The 17552-nt window shown below is 40.9% G+C and overlaps 1 protein-coding gene across 2 annotated transcripts in view; it reads right to left on the reverse strand.

Annotated features, from left to right (window-relative positions):
* The window catches only part of LOC115223967 (RING finger protein 17), a 53804-nt gene that overhangs the window by 14103 nt on the left and 22149 nt on the right, over positions 1-17552 (reverse strand). Inside the window, exons 16-30 of one of the 2 annotated variants that reach the window (XM_029794722.2) lie at positions 17122-17286; positions 15808-15967; positions 14971-15055; positions 13484-13555; positions 11613-11766; positions 11049-11155; positions 9285-9387; positions 7970-8145; positions 7004-7063; positions 5921-5978; positions 5096-5201; positions 3594-3681; positions 1989-2149; positions 1414-1576; positions 229-438 (exon numbers count right to left, since the gene is read on the reverse strand). In XM_029794722.2, coding sequence (XP_029650582.1) covers positions 229-438; positions 1414-1576; positions 1989-2149; positions 3594-3681; positions 5096-5201; positions 5921-5978; positions 7004-7063; positions 7970-8145; positions 9285-9387; positions 11049-11155; positions 11613-11766; positions 13484-13555; positions 14971-15055; positions 15808-15967; positions 17122-17286 — 1868 coding nt within the window. Of the gene's footprint in view, positions 1-228; positions 439-1413; positions 1577-1988; positions 2153-3593; positions 3682-5095; positions 5202-5920; positions 5979-7003; positions 7064-7969; positions 8146-9284; positions 9388-11048; positions 11156-11612; positions 11767-13483; positions 13556-14970; positions 15056-15807; positions 15968-17121; positions 17287-17552 lie in introns of both variants that reach the window. The other variant, XM_029794721.2, reaches the window with a different exon arrangement.

Below are 17552 nucleotides of genomic sequence, written 5' to 3' on the forward strand. Positions count from 1 at the left end.
GGTTTTTTTTATCTTATTACGCAAAAAATTCTTATATACACACGCTGACATAGAACCAATGTTGAACCCTTTATTCGCAATATTACCGAATCTGGAACTTAACTATGGTCTGTCTATAGCACTTATTCAGCATTACCTGACACCTTTGGGTCTGAATGACACCATTATCTCTCACATACATACACACACACATATATATACATATATAAAAACGTGTTGGTAACCTACCTTCTTAACAACATAATAGCGTTTGCCTTTTAATTCTTCAATAGCAAACTCACAAGCTGTCTGTGACCATTCCTTCTTGTCACCAGCTGGGATGTAGCCAGACAGATGGCACTTCATGGCATAGGAAGAATTCACCATAAAATTAGTGGCTAACATACGGATGTTTGATACCTGAACAATTTCTGTGTTGCCAAAATCTACGAAGAAAACCTGAAGTTGAAACGACAACATTCTTTTAATTTGATAATTTAAAAAAAATATTTAAGTTCAAAAATAAAAATCTACGTTAGTATAAACTTGTGATGTGAACAGTTGAAGAGAACCGTTAGCACACTGGCTGGACAAAATGCTTCGTGGTATTTCACCGTTCGCTATGTTCTGAGTTCAAATTCCGCCGAGGTCGACTTTGCCTTTTAACCTTTCGGGGGTCGATTAAATAAGTACCAGTTACGCACTGGGGTCGATATAATTGACTTAATCCGTGTGTCTGTCCTTGTTTGTCCTCTCTGTGTTTAGCCCCTTGTGGGTAGTAAAGAAATAGGTATTTCACCCTTCGCTATGTTCTGAGTTCAAATTCCACCAAGGTTGACTTTGCCTTTTATCCTTTCAGGGTTGATAAATAAAGTACCAGCTAAACACTGGGGTCGATGTAATTGACACATTCCCTCCCCCAAAATGGTTACCCGTGTGGCAAAATTTGAAACTATTATTACTATTATTATTACATAAGGTGCATGTAAAAAGCACCCACTACACTAGCCTGTTGGACAAAATGCTTTGTGGTATTTCACCCATGGCTGCACTCTGAGTTCAAATTCCACTGAGGCCAACTTTACCTTTCATCCTTTCAGGGTCAATAAATTAAGTACCAGTTGAACACTGGGGTCGATGTAATTGACACATTCCCTCCCCTAAAATGGTTGTCCTTGTGGCAAAATTTGAAACCATTATTATTATTACTATTATTATTATTACATCGTTGCTCTTTAAGTTCTGAGTTCAAACCCCACCACATTCAACTTAAATGTTCATCCTTTCAGGGACAATAAAATAAAATGTCAGTCAATACTCGTGTTGATGGCATCATCTAATCTCTTCCCATTGATGACCCTTTACCTAATTCACAAACAATTATTATTATCATTATTATTATTATTATTAAGGTGTGAAGTTCGTTATATTTACCTGTATTAAATTGCTGTGCAGGATGTCGTGAACTCTGGCTCGATACCAGCTGAATGGTTTATCTTCCACTGGATAATAAATAGCATAATCACCACCTATTGTACCTGTGACGCCAGGTTCAGCCTCGGAATTGTTATAATACTCTTCTAGGGACTCCATCAGACTTGATCAACAAAGAGAAGTAAATAAGTAAATATACGTAAAAACCTAAAGTCAGGAGGTTTGAGACATTGCAACTGTATCTGTTCAAAGGTTTCAATTCCGACCGCATTTACGTATCTACTCAATTCCTGACATTCGATGGTTTCTTCCATTGTTTTGATGCACCATTTTCTATTATTAAAAACACATACACACAATGATGGGCTTCCATACAGTTTCCTATCTCCCAAATTCATTCAGTGACACTGGTTGGCCTAAAAGACACTTGCTCAGAATACTGTCCAGTGGGATTGAACCCAGCACCCTGTAGTTGCCAAGTGAGGTTTTTAACCTCGCAGCCATACCTGCACACATTACAATGATTCTTCCATTGTCTCCGTAACAAAACTGAAATGTTTTCAGCAGATACTCACCTTGTCAGTTTCGTGTGGTTTTCTACAGTGTGCAGATAAAACTCTGACAAACTACGGAATACACTGATGGTAACTTCAATTTGAGATTCTGACAGTGTTATGGGAGGACTCTTCTGGTCCCCTGGGGGCTGTACTGGATTGATACTAGACAGGTTGTTGTTCTGCTGATAGGAAAGAAAAAAAATAATTGAGGAAGCTATAATTGAGGGATGGATCAATGAAGAATGAAATGGACTGAAAGGTAAAGAAAGAAGTTTTGCTGGTCATATTTTGTCGCCACAATACATATATATACATCACGTGACTGACCAGACCATCAATGTTGCTACACATCGCTGGTCACAATGCGTTCACATTGTTTTAGCCTTCGAACAACGCCACCCCGCTGGCTAAGCGAGCAGGCCAAGTGAGAGAAAGAGTGGTGAAAGAGTACAGCAGGGATCACCACCCACTGCCAGAGCCTCGTGGAGCTTTTAGGTGTTTTCGCTCAATAAACACACACAACACCCGGTCTGGGAATCAAAACCGCGATCCTATGACTGCCAGTCTGCTGCCCTAACCACAGGGCCATTGCGCCTCCATGTACATATATATACACACACATATATATACCACTTAGATTATATAAATACACACAAACCATTTCTTCCACTAGATACGCATATATATATATATATATATATACACACACACACACAATACATGTGCTTCTCATCCAATAGACACACACAAACTTCTGCCTCACTAAAAACAACACACACATACACACATATATAAAGCCACACTCACAAACACAATGAGCTTCCATATAGTTTTCACTTCCCAATTTCACTCACAAGGCATTTAGTTAACCTGAGGCCATAACAGAAGGCACCTGCCCTCGGACGCACAGAATTTCTTAACCACACAGTCATGCCTGCAGACAAACATGCACACATGTGAGTGTAGTAGTAGTAATGGTGGTGGTTGTGATGGTTGTGGTAGAAATATTCAAAGCCACAGTCGAACCAATTCTACTATATGGCTCAGAAACCTGGACGTTATCAAAGAAGCTTGAGAGGCGGTTGGATGGAACCTACACTCACCTCCTTATGAGAGCTCAAAATCTCTCGTGGAAGCGCCATCCAACCAAAATGCAAATATATGGGAAACTACCACCTGTGTCATCTCTTGTGAAAGGTAGGAGAGTCCAGTTTGCAATTTCTACTCTTCTCCTCTGGAAGCCATCTACTCGCAATACCAGAGGGTGCACACTCTCCTACCCTGATGTAATCTCCAGGGATACAGGCATCCAGCAACAGGACCTCCGTAATGCTATGATGGACCGTGAAGTCTGGCGTAACATAGTAAATTCCATTTTCTCAACCACGGTCGAACAATGATGATAATGATGATGATGTGGTAGTGGAGGTGAAGGTGGTTGTGGTAATGGTATCAGTAGTAAGATTTGAACTTAAAACCATTTGGTTTGGGTTTGGAGTTATAAACTAGTGCATCGTTAAAAAAATAAATATGTCAATTTTTTTGCAGTATTTTCGTTTTGTTTCCTGTTTAATCAATTTACCGATTTCAGTTCACTAAGAAATACAAAAATGGAAATGTTACCTTCTCTACGGAGGGTTCAGGTGATAAGGATCCATTAATACTGGGACTTTCGCAACTTCTGAGGTAGATCGGAGGTATTTTGTCAGGTCTGTGGAAGACAGAAATTGAACTCATAAAACAGACTTTTAGATTTAAAATAGACAGAGATAATAAATCACTCCATTCAGTTACAGATTGTCACTACACAATGTTACAACTACCACAAACAGTGTTACAGCTTGTTTCCAGACAGTGCTACAAACTGTCACAATACAATGTTACAGTGTGCCACTAGTGTTACCACCTGTCACTATATCATGTTACAGTCTGTTCTTACAGTGTTACAACTTGCCATTATACAGTGTTACAGCCTGTCACTATATAGTGTTACAAAGAATTCTTTTTTTTGGAACAATGTGCCGGTGGTATGTAAAAAGCACCAACAGATCATGGCCGTTGCCAACCTCCCCAGGCACCTGTGCCAGTGACATGTAAAAAACACCAACAGATCATGGCCGTTGCCAGCTTCCCCTGGCACCTGTGCCAGTGGCACGTAAAAAGCACCCACTACATTCACAAAGTGGTTGGCGTTAGGAAGGGCATCCAGCTGTAGAAACACTGCCAGATCAAGATTGGAGTCTGGTGCAGCCTCCTGGCTTCCCAGACCCCGGTCGAACCATCCAACCCATGCTAGCATGAAAAACGGACGTTAAACGATGATGATGATGATGATGAATGTATTTCAAAGAACACAAAAGCTATAAATTCCAGTCTGCGAATATTAGTTTGAAATTGTGGCACTGGACCAGCAATTGAGGGGAGGGGCAAAGTCGATTACACCAACCCCCAGTACTCACCTGGTACTTATTTTATCAACCACGAAAGGATGAAAGGCAAAGTCAACCCCAAATAGCAGACAAATATTGAGCTGAAAAATCCTTTTGGATGGAGAAAATCAAAGGCTGCCTTCAAACATTTTCTCTTTTTTGATTCAAAAGGGATTTTCAAACCAATAACTACATCATCATCATCATCGTTTAACGTCCGTTTTCCATGCTAGCATGGGTTGGACGGTTCGACCAGGGTCTGGGAAGCCAGAACACTGCACCAGGCTCCAGTCTGATCTGGCAGAGTTTCTACAGCTGGATGCCCTTCCTAACGCCAACCACTCTACGATTGTAGTGGGTGCTTTTTACGTGCCACCTGCACAGGTGCCAGGGGGTCCGACATCGGCCACGATCGGTTGGAGTTTTTAACGTGCCACCGGCACGGAAGCCAACCAAGGCAGCGCTGGCAACAGCCACGTTCGGATGGTGCTTTTTATGTGCCACCGGCACAGAAGCTAGTCGAGGCGGCGCTGGCATCGGCCACGTTGATGTTATTTTAAAAGCTTAATGTGCTTCAAGAACCACCATCCCAAAAGAGAATTATTCCATGATCTCTCAAAAGTTTATGAATTCTTATAGCACAGCAAAAAAAAGGAAAAAGAAAAACAAACAATGCTTGTTTCAAGGGTTACATACGCTGTTGCAGACTTCTTAGCATATCCCAATTCTACGATAGCTTCGTTGACAATCAAATTCGACTCCGTATGCTGTAGGACCACTTCTGTATAGGAATCATGGACAGCTGTTGGTGGAGAAAGCAAAGATGTGATTTTATTTATCATTTAACAACAACATCATCATCATCATCAGTGTTTAGTGTCCATTTTCTGAAAGAAGCCCACTTCACACACACACACACACATGAGTGCCAGTGCCATGTAAAAAGGATCCAACACACTCCGTAAAGTGGTTGGCATTAGGAAGGGCATCCATTTGTAGAAACCATGTCACAACAGACTGGAACCTGGAGCAGCTCTCCTGCCTGCCAGCTCTGGCCAAACTGAGCAACCCATGGACAATGGACGTTAAATGATGATGATGAGTGTGTGTGTGTATGTTTGTGTGCACCCTTGTCTGTCTGTCTGTCTCTTTCACTCTCATTTTTGTCTTTACTCTCTATTCAGATCTGGTGTGTTCTTGTCAATGTGTGATGGTTGAAAATGAGCATCACCATCATACAAGCAAGGTTGTTTGTTTCCAGTCCTCCATAGAAAACTGCCTGGCCAAGAGTAAAATAACACATTGCCTGGATATCGGTGAGCGTTGGTGACAAGAAGAGCCTCCAGCCATAGAAAATCTGCCTCAATAAATTCTGTCTGACCCATGTAAGCATGGATGCTAAACTACAATGATGATGATGGTGAATAAGAAGCAAGAATGAATTAATTGCTACATCGTTAATTTTACTGGATACAGAGAAGCAATATTTCAGTTTTTAAGAAACATTAACGTTTGACTTACCAACAACTTCGATAAGACATTCTTTCAGAAGAAAATTTTCAACTAACCAATTGGTTCCCTGGAATATTACGGAAAAAAAAAAAATTAACGAAACAATTCCATTTATACGTTTAGTTTTCAAAAGACTCATGATGATGTGACGCTATATGGCCTAGTGGTTAGAGGTGTTGGACTCGTGACTGTCAGATTGTGGTTTCAATTCCTGGACCAGGCAGTCACCATTTTCTTGAGCAAAACCCTTCGTTTCACATTGCTGCAAAATGAGTTCCAGTGAGAGCTGAGAAGTGAACCCTGTGAGGGACCAGTGTCATGTTTAGCAGGGTGGGGGTGTTGTACCCTCAGCCCCTTATATGCTATGCAAACCAGGTTAAGTTTGGCATTATGAGTCTGAGGATTTATTTACTGACTGAAAATTATATCAACTCCAGCACTCAACTGGTTCTTATGTCTCAGCTTTTACCAGCTGAAGGCACATGGCCCAGTGGTAAGGGTGTTGTACTCACAACCACAAGATTGTGGTTTTGATTCCTCGACTGGGCAGTTCACTCAGTTCTAAAAACAAGTTCCAGTAACAGCTGGAAAGTAAACCTTGTGACGAATAGGTGTCCCATTCATAGTGGGGGACAGGGATGGACAGGCTGTTGTAATCTCAGTCTCTTATAGCCCACGGAAACTAGGGTGAAGCTCTGGTGTTAAGAGCCTTAGGGTTTATGGCACACCTAAGTCTTGATGGCTGTTAAGGAATAAAACGAACTGAGAGAGACAGGCAGAAAGAAATAGGGAGTGAATAAAAAAAAAACTGATCCCCGAACAGGACTGGTCTTTTATTGGACTCGAAAGGATGAAAGGCAAAGAGGACCACAGTGGGATTTGGACTCAGAGTACAGAGATTACCACAAAACAATCTTTCTGAATTGACCATACGTATGTACATGTGTGTGCATGTTTGTGTATGATGTATGGATATGTATGGTGTATGTATGTACATACATGTGCATATATGTGTGTATGTGTATGTGGATATATGTATAATGTAGGGATATGTATGTATGAAGAAAAAAAGGCAGACAAGAAATGCGTTACCATGGTCCAGTCTTCCTTGGAATCCAGTGGTTCTACGTACGCCAATTTACAAAGTTTCGCCTTCAAAGAAAAAAAATTAAAATAAAATAAATCATTGAAAATGAGAGGAAGAGATTTTGAAACATCAAGGACCAAGTATAAAAATGTAAAAGCCGATAGCAGTATGAGAGAGGGATAGGCACAGGTGTCTCGCTATAGAGGAGAGATATACAGCTGAAGGAGATACAAGGGAGGTAGTGATGGGGGGCTAGAAAAAAACTTCTCATCATTGTTTAACATCCACCTTCCATGCTGACATGGGCTGAATGGTGTGACAGGAGCTGACCATGCAGAAGACAGCACCAGACATCTGTGTCTGTTTTGGCAGGATTTTTACAACTGGGTGCCCTTCCCAACACCAACCACCCAGTAGAGTAGATAGAGGGCATTTTATGTGGCACAAGGACCAGTGAGATCAGTTTTGACCTCATGTTATTATGGCACGTAAAAAGCACCATCCGAACGTGGTCGATGCCAGCTCCGTCTTGGCTGGCTTGTGCCGGTGGCACATAAAAAGCACCAACTCATCATGGCCGCTGGTAACCTCCCTCAGAACCTGTGCTGGTGGCATGTAAAAAGCACCAACTGATCGTGGCCACTGCTAGCCTCCCCTTGCACCTGTGCCGGTGGCAAGTAAAAAGCACCCACTACACTCACGGAATGGTTGGCGTTAGGAAGAGCATCCAGCTGTAGAAACACTGCCAGTTCAGACTGGAGCCTGGTGCAGCCTTCTGGCTTCCCAGACCCCGGTCGAACCGTCTAACCCATGCTAGCATGGAAAATGGACGTTAAACGATGATGGTGATTATCTACTTCAAGTCCAACCCCTAAAAACAAATTAAGATATAAAATAAAACAGCCGTAAAATACGATAGTAACATCAATAACAATATGAGAAAGATGAACGTGATAGGGGTTTTCTCTTACCTGAATGGGTAACATGATAAACTTATCCAGCAACTTGCGGAGATTTCTGTACGAGACTATCTCTGTATTTCCATAGTCTACATAACAAACATTGACCATTTGCTCACCTGGTGCATCAATAACTTTAGCTCGGTACCACATGTTATCGCTAGGACATTGACAAGCACACACCAGGTCTGAACAGAAAGTAAACACATGAAAGAGAGAGAGAGAGAGAAAGTTACAACTTTGTTGGGGAAAAGAAGGACATTTGAGAATCATCAGTTGAAGTACTTGATTTTATTGACCCTTGAGAAATGAAAGGCAACACTGTTCCAGAAGGATGTGAACTCAGAACAGGAAGGGATGTAACTAAACAGCAGGTCTTTTGTCCAACCTTTTATCAACTTGGCTACCCACCACCATTTGTAAATAGTAATAATAATAATAAAGATTTCAAATTTTGGCACAAGGCCAGCAAGTTTGGGGGAGGGGTTAAGCCAATCACACTGACCCCCCCCCCCAGCACTCAACAGGTATTTCTTTCATCAACCTCGGAAGGATGAAAAGCAAAGTCAACATTGGCGCAATTTGAACTCAGAATGCCTCGATGGACAAAATGCTGCTAATGGTTCCGCCAGCACACAACCTATTATTATTATTATAATAATAATAATAATAATTAATTCGTTTATTGGCCACAAGGGCTGACAAAAATTAATTAAAACATATATGGGACGAAAGTTACAAGGGTTCTGTCCGTTTGCAAAAAAATGTGTAAAAATTCCAGAGATAACAACGAAAATATAACAATTGAAATTCCCAATAGGGGGAGGCACTTCAAAAGGTTACTTGTGGAAAAACCCATAAAAACCACGGGAGCCTGGTCAAAAGGGGGGTAATAATAATGATAATAAAATAATAATGATAATAATAATAAAATAATAATAATGATAATAATAATAATAGTGGTGGTTATTATTTCTAACTTAAATACAAAACCATGGTTTTTACCTCTGGATGCCCTTCCAGATGCCAACCACTTCACAGTGTGGACTGGATGCTTTTTATATGGCACCAGCACTGGCAGGGGCCACCAAGTAACTCACAAGACAAAGATCCTTTGTGAGGGTATGTGACCCAAACTAATTCTCTGGAAGCAATTCAAAGAATTACAGAGGCTTCCAGGAAGGTTTTTTTCTCTCATTGCTGTCTAGAATTACAGAAAACCCAAAGACTGCTTCCTTTAACAACCTCAAAATTAGATAACGTCTAAATCTACTGTTATCCAGCTTATGTTGATAGAGGAAGAATGGGCGTTAAAAAGAACCGTTACCTTTAACTGGACAGTAAATCACCCAGAGATCTTTGGTGTCTGCTTGGTAAATAGTCTGCATGTCTTCCATAGACACAGCCAAGTATTGGTATTCAATGCCCATCTAAAGTGGAGAATGAAATATAACAAAAGATTTCTTACAATCAGCCTCACATTGTAGAGAAAGGAGAATGAGGGTTTAACCCTTTCGTTACTTTAAATTTATTTTCAGATGCTCTCCGTTTCTTTCAATTACATTAAATATAACAAAGAATTTAGTAAAATAACTTAGTTATCTTTCAGCTGGTGTTAGGAAGATAAATTGTGACTAAGGTTTGGTGGAAGATTTTAATTCAAAACTGTTGAAAACAAGACATTTGTACTATGGAGCCAGAGGCAGTTTCAGCTGGGTTGGTAACAAAAGGGTTAAGAATTGTTTCTCTATTATATATCTTAACCCTTTTGTTACCATATTTCTGTTGAGAAGCTTTGTGGTTTCTTTCAATTAACTTTAAATATAACAAAGAATTTAGTAAAATAACTTCGTTATCATTAAGCTAGTGTTAGGAACATAAATGGTGACTAAGGTTTGGAGGAAAATTTTAATTCAAAACTTATGAAAACATGACATTTGTACTACAGAGCCAGAGCCGGTTTCAGCCAGGTTGGTATCGAAAGGGTTAAGAATTGTTTCCCTATTATATATTTTAACCCTTTTGTTATATATTTCTGTTGAGATGTTCTGTGTTTCTTTCAATTAATTTAAAATATAACAAAGAATTTAGTAAAATAACTTAGTTATCATTAAGCTAGTGTTAGGAACATAAATTGTGACTAAGGTTTGGTGGAAGATATTAATACAAAACTTATGAAAACAAGACATTTGTTCTCAGAGCCAGAACCAGTTTCAGCCAGGTTGGTCACGAAAGGGTTAATCAATGGTGATTCAATTAATCTGAGCATTTCCCTGATGTCTATTGACATGACAAGGTTAAAAGGTGGAATCAACTATACTAGTGTTTCAGCTGAGAATAGAGAACAAAGTTAGCCACAGCAAAGCATTTATAAACAAACTTTTAGATCAGTTCAAATAGGTTTGGGACAAATTTGACCCTTAAAAGGGCCATTTTCACTGGCTTACCATGCAGAAAATTCTTGCTTTTGGCAAAAGGTGTTAAAATACCAACAGTCATTTGAGAGCACTTCCTTTGGACCAATGAATGCGTTTCAAGCTCCTTAGCTATCATCATTGATGTCAGTACTGAGGTGGGATGAAAAGCTAAGTGGATCATCTTTGAGATTTGAACTGCACCAGAGTTAATTCAAGCTTTTAGTATATTTTTTTTTCTTTTTCCTTATCACTCAGACAGCAAGAAATCAGGGCCTTTGAGACTGTTGCGAGAGAGAGAGAGGAAAGCATCCTCAAATCAGAAACCTGGCTGGAATGCTTGCAAGAAAACTGACTCTGCTAAAGACAACCACGGACATAGCAGTGGAGTGAAATTGTTGTAAATAGTGTCGTCATGGCTCCTTTTGACGAACATGTTCATCAAAAATATCAAGGCATGTTTTATCCTTTACTGAACAAATAGAATGAGCATAGTATGGGCCAATGCAAAAATGTTATCTCCAGGTCCTATGGAAGTTAGAGATAAACCCAGGCCCTATGCAGAATCTTACTGGTTCAGGAGTTGAACAGTATAAACGAAACACAACAGAAAACTCGTTAAATTACTGCTAATTGATCTGTGATTAGTTTGAAAATGAGAAAGATATTTTACTTACTTTTTGAATGTAGAAATGCAGAGGATTTTCTGCATGAGTGACCATCACTTCAAGCGTCTCTGAAACGAATCTCCGTTCAGCGGAAGGGTAATCACGACTTGTTGCATCTGGGAAACACAAAGAGAAAGGATTCAATCAGATTATCCATCTTGGACACCAAGCCAAAAAGACAAGGGTTTAACTTTTTAGCATTTAAACCTGCCATATCCAACCCAAATATTCTTGCTTATGTTCAAACTAACCAAATCTGACTTCTCATACATAACCTACAATGTCATTCAAAAAATAAGCAATAGCATGACAACCACTAAGCCATGTGTTATATATATATATATATATATATATATATATGATGGGCTTCTTTCAGTTTCCATCTATTAAACCCACTCGTAAGGCTTTTGCAGGCCCAGAGCTATCATAGAGGATAGCTCTGGGCTTACGAAAGGTGCCATGCAGTGGGAGTGAACCCAAGACAGCATGGTTAGGAAGCAAGCTCCTTAACCACACAGCCAAACCTAAGCCATGCATAAATAAAAGTTGTATACATAAAAAAATAAAACTGACCTTTATGAAGCAGCGAAGTTTCACTGGCCTCATATTTTGCAAAACCAAGGAAAACCAGGGCATCTTGCAATGATGTGGGGATGTCGTCTCGAATATGATTGTTAGGGGGTGTGCATAGATTGCAGTACCAAACACCGTGTTGCTCTTTCAATACCTGTTGAAAGAATGAAAAGCAGAGGTACCGCATATTAGAAAAATGGTAATCAATCAAGCAGATGTTTGACATTGGAACAAGGCACCGAAACTCGTAAAGAATGAATACAGAACATTTTAATGACCCTAACAGCTTGACTGGTACATGTTTTACTGACTAAAGAGGAGTGAAGGACAAAGGCGATCCTAGTGAGATTTGAACTCACAAATATTGTGGACAGTTGTGATCCCGGTGCCGGTGGCACGTAAAAAGCACCATCCGAACATGGCCGATGCCAGCCTCGCCTGGCACCTGTGCTGGTGGCACGTAAAAAGCACCCACTACACTCACGGAGTGGTTGGCGTTAGGAAGGGCATCCAGCCGTAGAAACACTGCCAGAACAGATTGGAGCCTGGGGCAGCCTTCTGGCTTCCCAGATCCCGGTCGAACTGTCCAACCCATGCTAGCATGGAGAACGGACGTTAAACGATGATGATGATGATGATGATGAAACCGAATCCTCATCAATGAACATCCATGTTCAATGCTGGTGTGGGTTGAATAAGTTGACAGGATCTGAGGGGCCAAAGGACCACATCATACCCTAATGTTTGCTTTGGCATGGTTCCAAAGGCTGTTCTGCAGATGGATGCAATTCCAAACACCAACCACTTTACATTGCACTAAAAAGTTCCTGGCTTTAAGGGTATCACGAAAGGCTTGGTTGGAAGCTCAACCATCCGAGCTCTTTTACAGGGTTTAGAAAAACTGAAGGACTGCCGCAATAAGCGTGTGAATCTGAGAAGGGAATGTGTTGGATAAAACCATAATTAACAGGTCCTCCTGGATTTTCTTTTACTCAAAGCCAGGAACTTTTCCTTTTCAGCACCCCCTCATACTTGGTACTTTATTTCATGCCAACAGCACCAGTGAGATTGCCATGCAGATTGCAAGACTAGAAGCATGAAGAAAACCCGAATACCAACCTAAAATATAAATTATTTTTTTACCTTTTACCTATCTGCAGTCAGTCATTGCGACTTGACTGTTCATGGCTTTGACACGACTTGAGAAGCTTTCTCCATTCTGATCAGTTTTTCTCTTGAGCTTACCATTTACCTATACATACATACACACACACACACATACATGGCCTGTAATAAGCACCATTCAAGCATGACTGATGCCAGTGCTGCCTGACTGGCACCCGTGTTGGGGGACACATAAAAAGTACCATTCAAGCATGGCCGATACCAATGATCCCTGCTGGCACACAAAGAGCACCATTCAAGCGTGGCTGATGCCAGTGCTGCCCGACTGGCTCCCATGCCGGGTGGCACGTAAAAAGCACCTACTACACTTTCAGAGTGGTTGGCATTAGGAAGAGCATCCAGCTGTAGAAACTCTGCCAGATTAAGATTGGAACCTGGTGCAGCCTCCTGGCTTGCTGGTTCTCAGTCAGACCATTCAACCCATGCCAGCATGGAAAGCGGACATTAAACGATGACACCGATGATATATATGCATACACACACACACACACGCAGACATACATACACACACACATGCATACATACACTGCACAACACAAAACCACCAAAAGTCAAGAATGTGCAGTGTGGACACCAAGGGAAATACAAAGACTTGTTTGGCAAGCTGCCTTTGTGCCCTTACTCTGCTCCAGCTGGGCTAACTAAAGGCTTCAGACAACAACAACTGAGAAAAGAATGAGACTTACGGTCATGGTCAGTATTTTGGAATGAACTATTGTAGCAAACACCTTGATGGCCTCAGCAGACCAAACATCGTCCTGGAGGGAGAGAGAAAGATTAACAGATATGAAATGTAACAATCCTTTCTATTATAGGCAAAAGGCCTGGAATTTGTAGGGAGGTGGGGTTGTCGATTATACTGACCCCTAGTATGCAACTGGTACTTAATTTATCGACCCTGAATGGATGAAAGGCAAAGTTCACCTTGGCAGAATTTGAACTCAGAACATAGTGGTGAATGAAATACTACTAAGCATTTCACCCAGCGTGCTAACAATTCTGCCAGCTCACTGCCTGAATAATAATAATAGTAATAATAATAAGTGGTGGTGATGACCCCCTTCGGTCAGACACTGACCATGGGTTTGCACCTAGAGAGTTATCCTCTGAGGCACAAGTCTGGGCAAGGTTGTTTTATGGAAGACCAGCAGTCGCCCATGCATACCGGCCTCCCCTCTCCACGTCACCGATGTTGTCCAAGGGAAAGGCAAGGGCCGATACAGCTTGGCACCTGTGACGTCGCAACTCATTTCTACAGCTGAGTGAACTGGAGCAACGTGAAATAAAGTGTCTTGCTCAAGAACACAACACGCAGCCCGGTCCGGGATTCGAGCTCACAACCTCATGATCGTAAGCTCGACACTCTAATCACGGAGCCATAATAATAATAATAATAATAATAATCCTTTCTACTGGAAGCACAAGGCCTCAAATTTGGGGGAAGAGATTAAATCGATTATATTGACTCCAGTGTGTAATGGGTACTTATTTAATTGACTCCGAAAGGATGAAAGGCAAAGTCGACCTTGGCAGAATTTGAAGTTAGAACATTGCAGTGGACAAAATACTGCTAAACATTTCGCATGGTATGCTAACGATTCTAGCAGCCTGCTGCTTTGAATAATAATAATAATAATGCTTTTTATTATAGGCACAAGGCCTGGAATTTGTGGGGAGGGGGTAGTCAATTACATCAACCCCAGTACTTGACTGGTACTTAATTTATCGACCCTGAAAGGACGAAAGGCAAAGTCATAGTGGGACTGAACTTGAAGCCATGCCACTGGGAAGAAAATTTCTTAGTGGCACGTAAAATGCACCATCCGATCGTGGCCGTTGCCAGCCTCCCCTGGCACCTGTGCCGGTGGCACGTAAAAAGCACCCACTACACTCATGGAGTGGTTGGTGTTAGGAAGGGCATCCAGCTGTAGAAACACTGCCAGATCAGACTGGAGCCTGGTGCAGCCTTCTGGCTTCCCAGACCCCAGTTGCACCGTCCAACCCATGCCAGCATGGAAAGCAGATGCTAAACGATGATGATGATGATAACCACACCATCACCCATATAATTATAATCACCTGTGAAGTAGTTATAATTATACAGGTGTGGGTGGAAGTGGAGGTGGAGGGATAAGACCTCAAGAAAATAAGATGATGGGACATACAGACAGACCTGAGAAACTGAAGTGATGTTTGATAGACAGCATTTGATGGCATATTCTGGTTCTTTGAAGAACTTCACTGGTGGCAGCAATAACCTAAAGAAGACAATAATAATAATAATAACAATAAAAATTTGGACACAAGGGCAGCAATTTTGAGTGGAGGGGGTTAAGTTGATTACATAATCCTGGTTTGTTGATTGATACTTTTTTTATTGATCACCAAAGAATGAAAGGCAATGATGACCTCAGTAGGGTTTGAACTCAGAATGTAAAGAGTCAGAAGAAATATTGAATGCCTTGATGCAGAACCAGGCAGCGGCTCTCATGGCTTCTGGTCTTAACTGATTGGAAGTGTTATCATGTACATTGTTTTGTCTTGGTATAAAAGATGGGCTACAGCAAATATTCTGCTCAATACCACAGATTTGCTTGTCAGTTGTTTGACCTTAACCAGTTGAGCATGTCCCTTAGTGGCTGATGATATGTGCATCTCTGATTATAGCCATTATAGCCATGTGTTGAGAGGGATTTTTTTTGGTCTTGAATAAATCACCTCTGGAAACATGGTTATTTTGTTCAACATCCTTAAACAACCCTTATTCAGGGACATTTTGAGCGGGATGGGTTACTTGACAAGAAGAAAATTGAGCAAAAGAAACTGATGAAAAAAAAATACTGAGGTCATTTTGTTAAACTGCACCCTTGAAGGTGGTGCCTGAGCCTGACCACTGTCCAATAACTGAAACAAGCAAAAGACAAAACAATAGAAGTCTGTTGGGCAGGTAAATGTAAAGGCCAATGGAACGACCAACAAGGTGAAATACAGGTAACATCCAGGTACTTACTTGTTTATATGTAATATCTCTGAATTTCCATAATCAACATAGAAAACCTCCACTACTTTGACATAAGCCTTCTGCACATCATCAATGACAGTCTCAACCCTCTTCACCCGTGCACGGTACCAGTTATTGTCCAAGGAGTACTGGGCAAAAACAAAGTCGTCTGAGAATAAAGAAAAGATAGAGAATGGAATAGAAATGACAGGTCGAACCAAAACTGGTCGTTATCACTCCACAGACAAACTGACAAGCAAAGGTACAGGTCAGTGTTTCTCAACCATTTTTTGCATGTGGACCCTCTTTGAACCCTTTTTTACTCAAGTGGACCCTCCTAACCATTCAATGTTTCAAAATGAAGCTATTATATTTTTATAATATCATTGAGAATTTTATGAAAAAATTAAAATATTTTGTGTAATTTAGAAGTATAAGCAATTTATAGCAGTGGGCCTCCCCACCAAGGTTTATATGACCCCTAAGGTCCATATGGAACCCAGTTGAGAATCACCGATATACGTGATGTTTTAACAGAGTGGTTCATAAACTTTTTCAGGCCTGCCACCCCTTTGGTTCCAAGACCACATTCCTAGTGGTCCCTCACCCACCATCAGAGATATAAACCATTTTCTGCAGGGAGTTTCTTACATACATGCTAAAATATGGTATGTCCCTGCAGATTTTGAATTGCAAAGGTTCCACGAGAACCAATAATGGCATTGATCTCACTAGTCTGTGAGGGCCCGCAAAGGCCACAGACACTGACTCTTTCTATAGACCCAACAAATAAAATTAATTTTCTCAGGGATAAAATCAACCAAAAATAAAGAAAACAACAACAAAAAAAAAAAGAAAGAAACAAGTGCAGATGTTCTCAACTGTTTAGAAGTATTTCCCCATGGACAGACCTGGCTTTCATGGAAAACTGGAAACAAATAACTTGGCATGTATCATCATCATCGTTTAACGTCCACTTTCCATGCTGGCATGGGTTGGACGATTTGACTGAGGACTGGCGAACCAGATGGCTGCACCATGCTCCAATCTGACGACGATAATATTCATTCACAACAGTCACATGATGTCTAAACAAGAATGCATAAACACACTCACTCACATATACAATGGGCTTCCACACAGTTTCCATCAACCAGATTTACTCACAAAGCATTGGTAAAGCCCACGGCTATAGTAGAAGACACTTGCTGTGCAGTGGGACTGAACCCAAAACCATGTGGTTGCACAGCAAGCTTCTTAACCACACGGCCATGCCTGAGCATGAAGATAACTAAATAAAAAAGAAAAAGAAAACTGATTTACCAAGCTTTACATCTAATAACATGTTGTCTTTAATGCCTGATGCAGCCAAACACCAATTCTCTATCTGCTTCATCAGTGACTTCAACTTTTGAATGTTTGAACATTTCTGCACCATGAAGTCAGAAGGGTTTTTCAAATGCGTCACCAACACTTGTTCAACTTGACCTGAAATGAAATATCCAAAAACAGAATCACCATTATTGTGTGTTTAATTTTGTTGGGTTCAAGCAAAGGAAAAAAAAAACAGGTTTTGTGCTGACAATGTTATGATGCAGAGACGTGGGGTCTAAGAGAGGCGGAAAGGAGGCGACCAGATGTACTTGAGATGAGATACTTGAGAGCCATGGATGGTGTGATAGAGATGGACAGGATGAGGAATTAGGAGGTGTGAAGGCAAGCAGGAATGAGAGAAAATCCATGTACCAGAATGG

The sequence above is a fragment of the Octopus sinensis genome, linkage group LG24 (genome assembly GCF_006345805.1).
Source record: "Octopus sinensis linkage group LG24, ASM634580v1, whole genome shotgun sequence".
Lineage (NCBI taxonomy): Eukaryota > Metazoa > Mollusca > Cephalopoda > Octopoda > Octopodidae > Octopus > Octopus sinensis.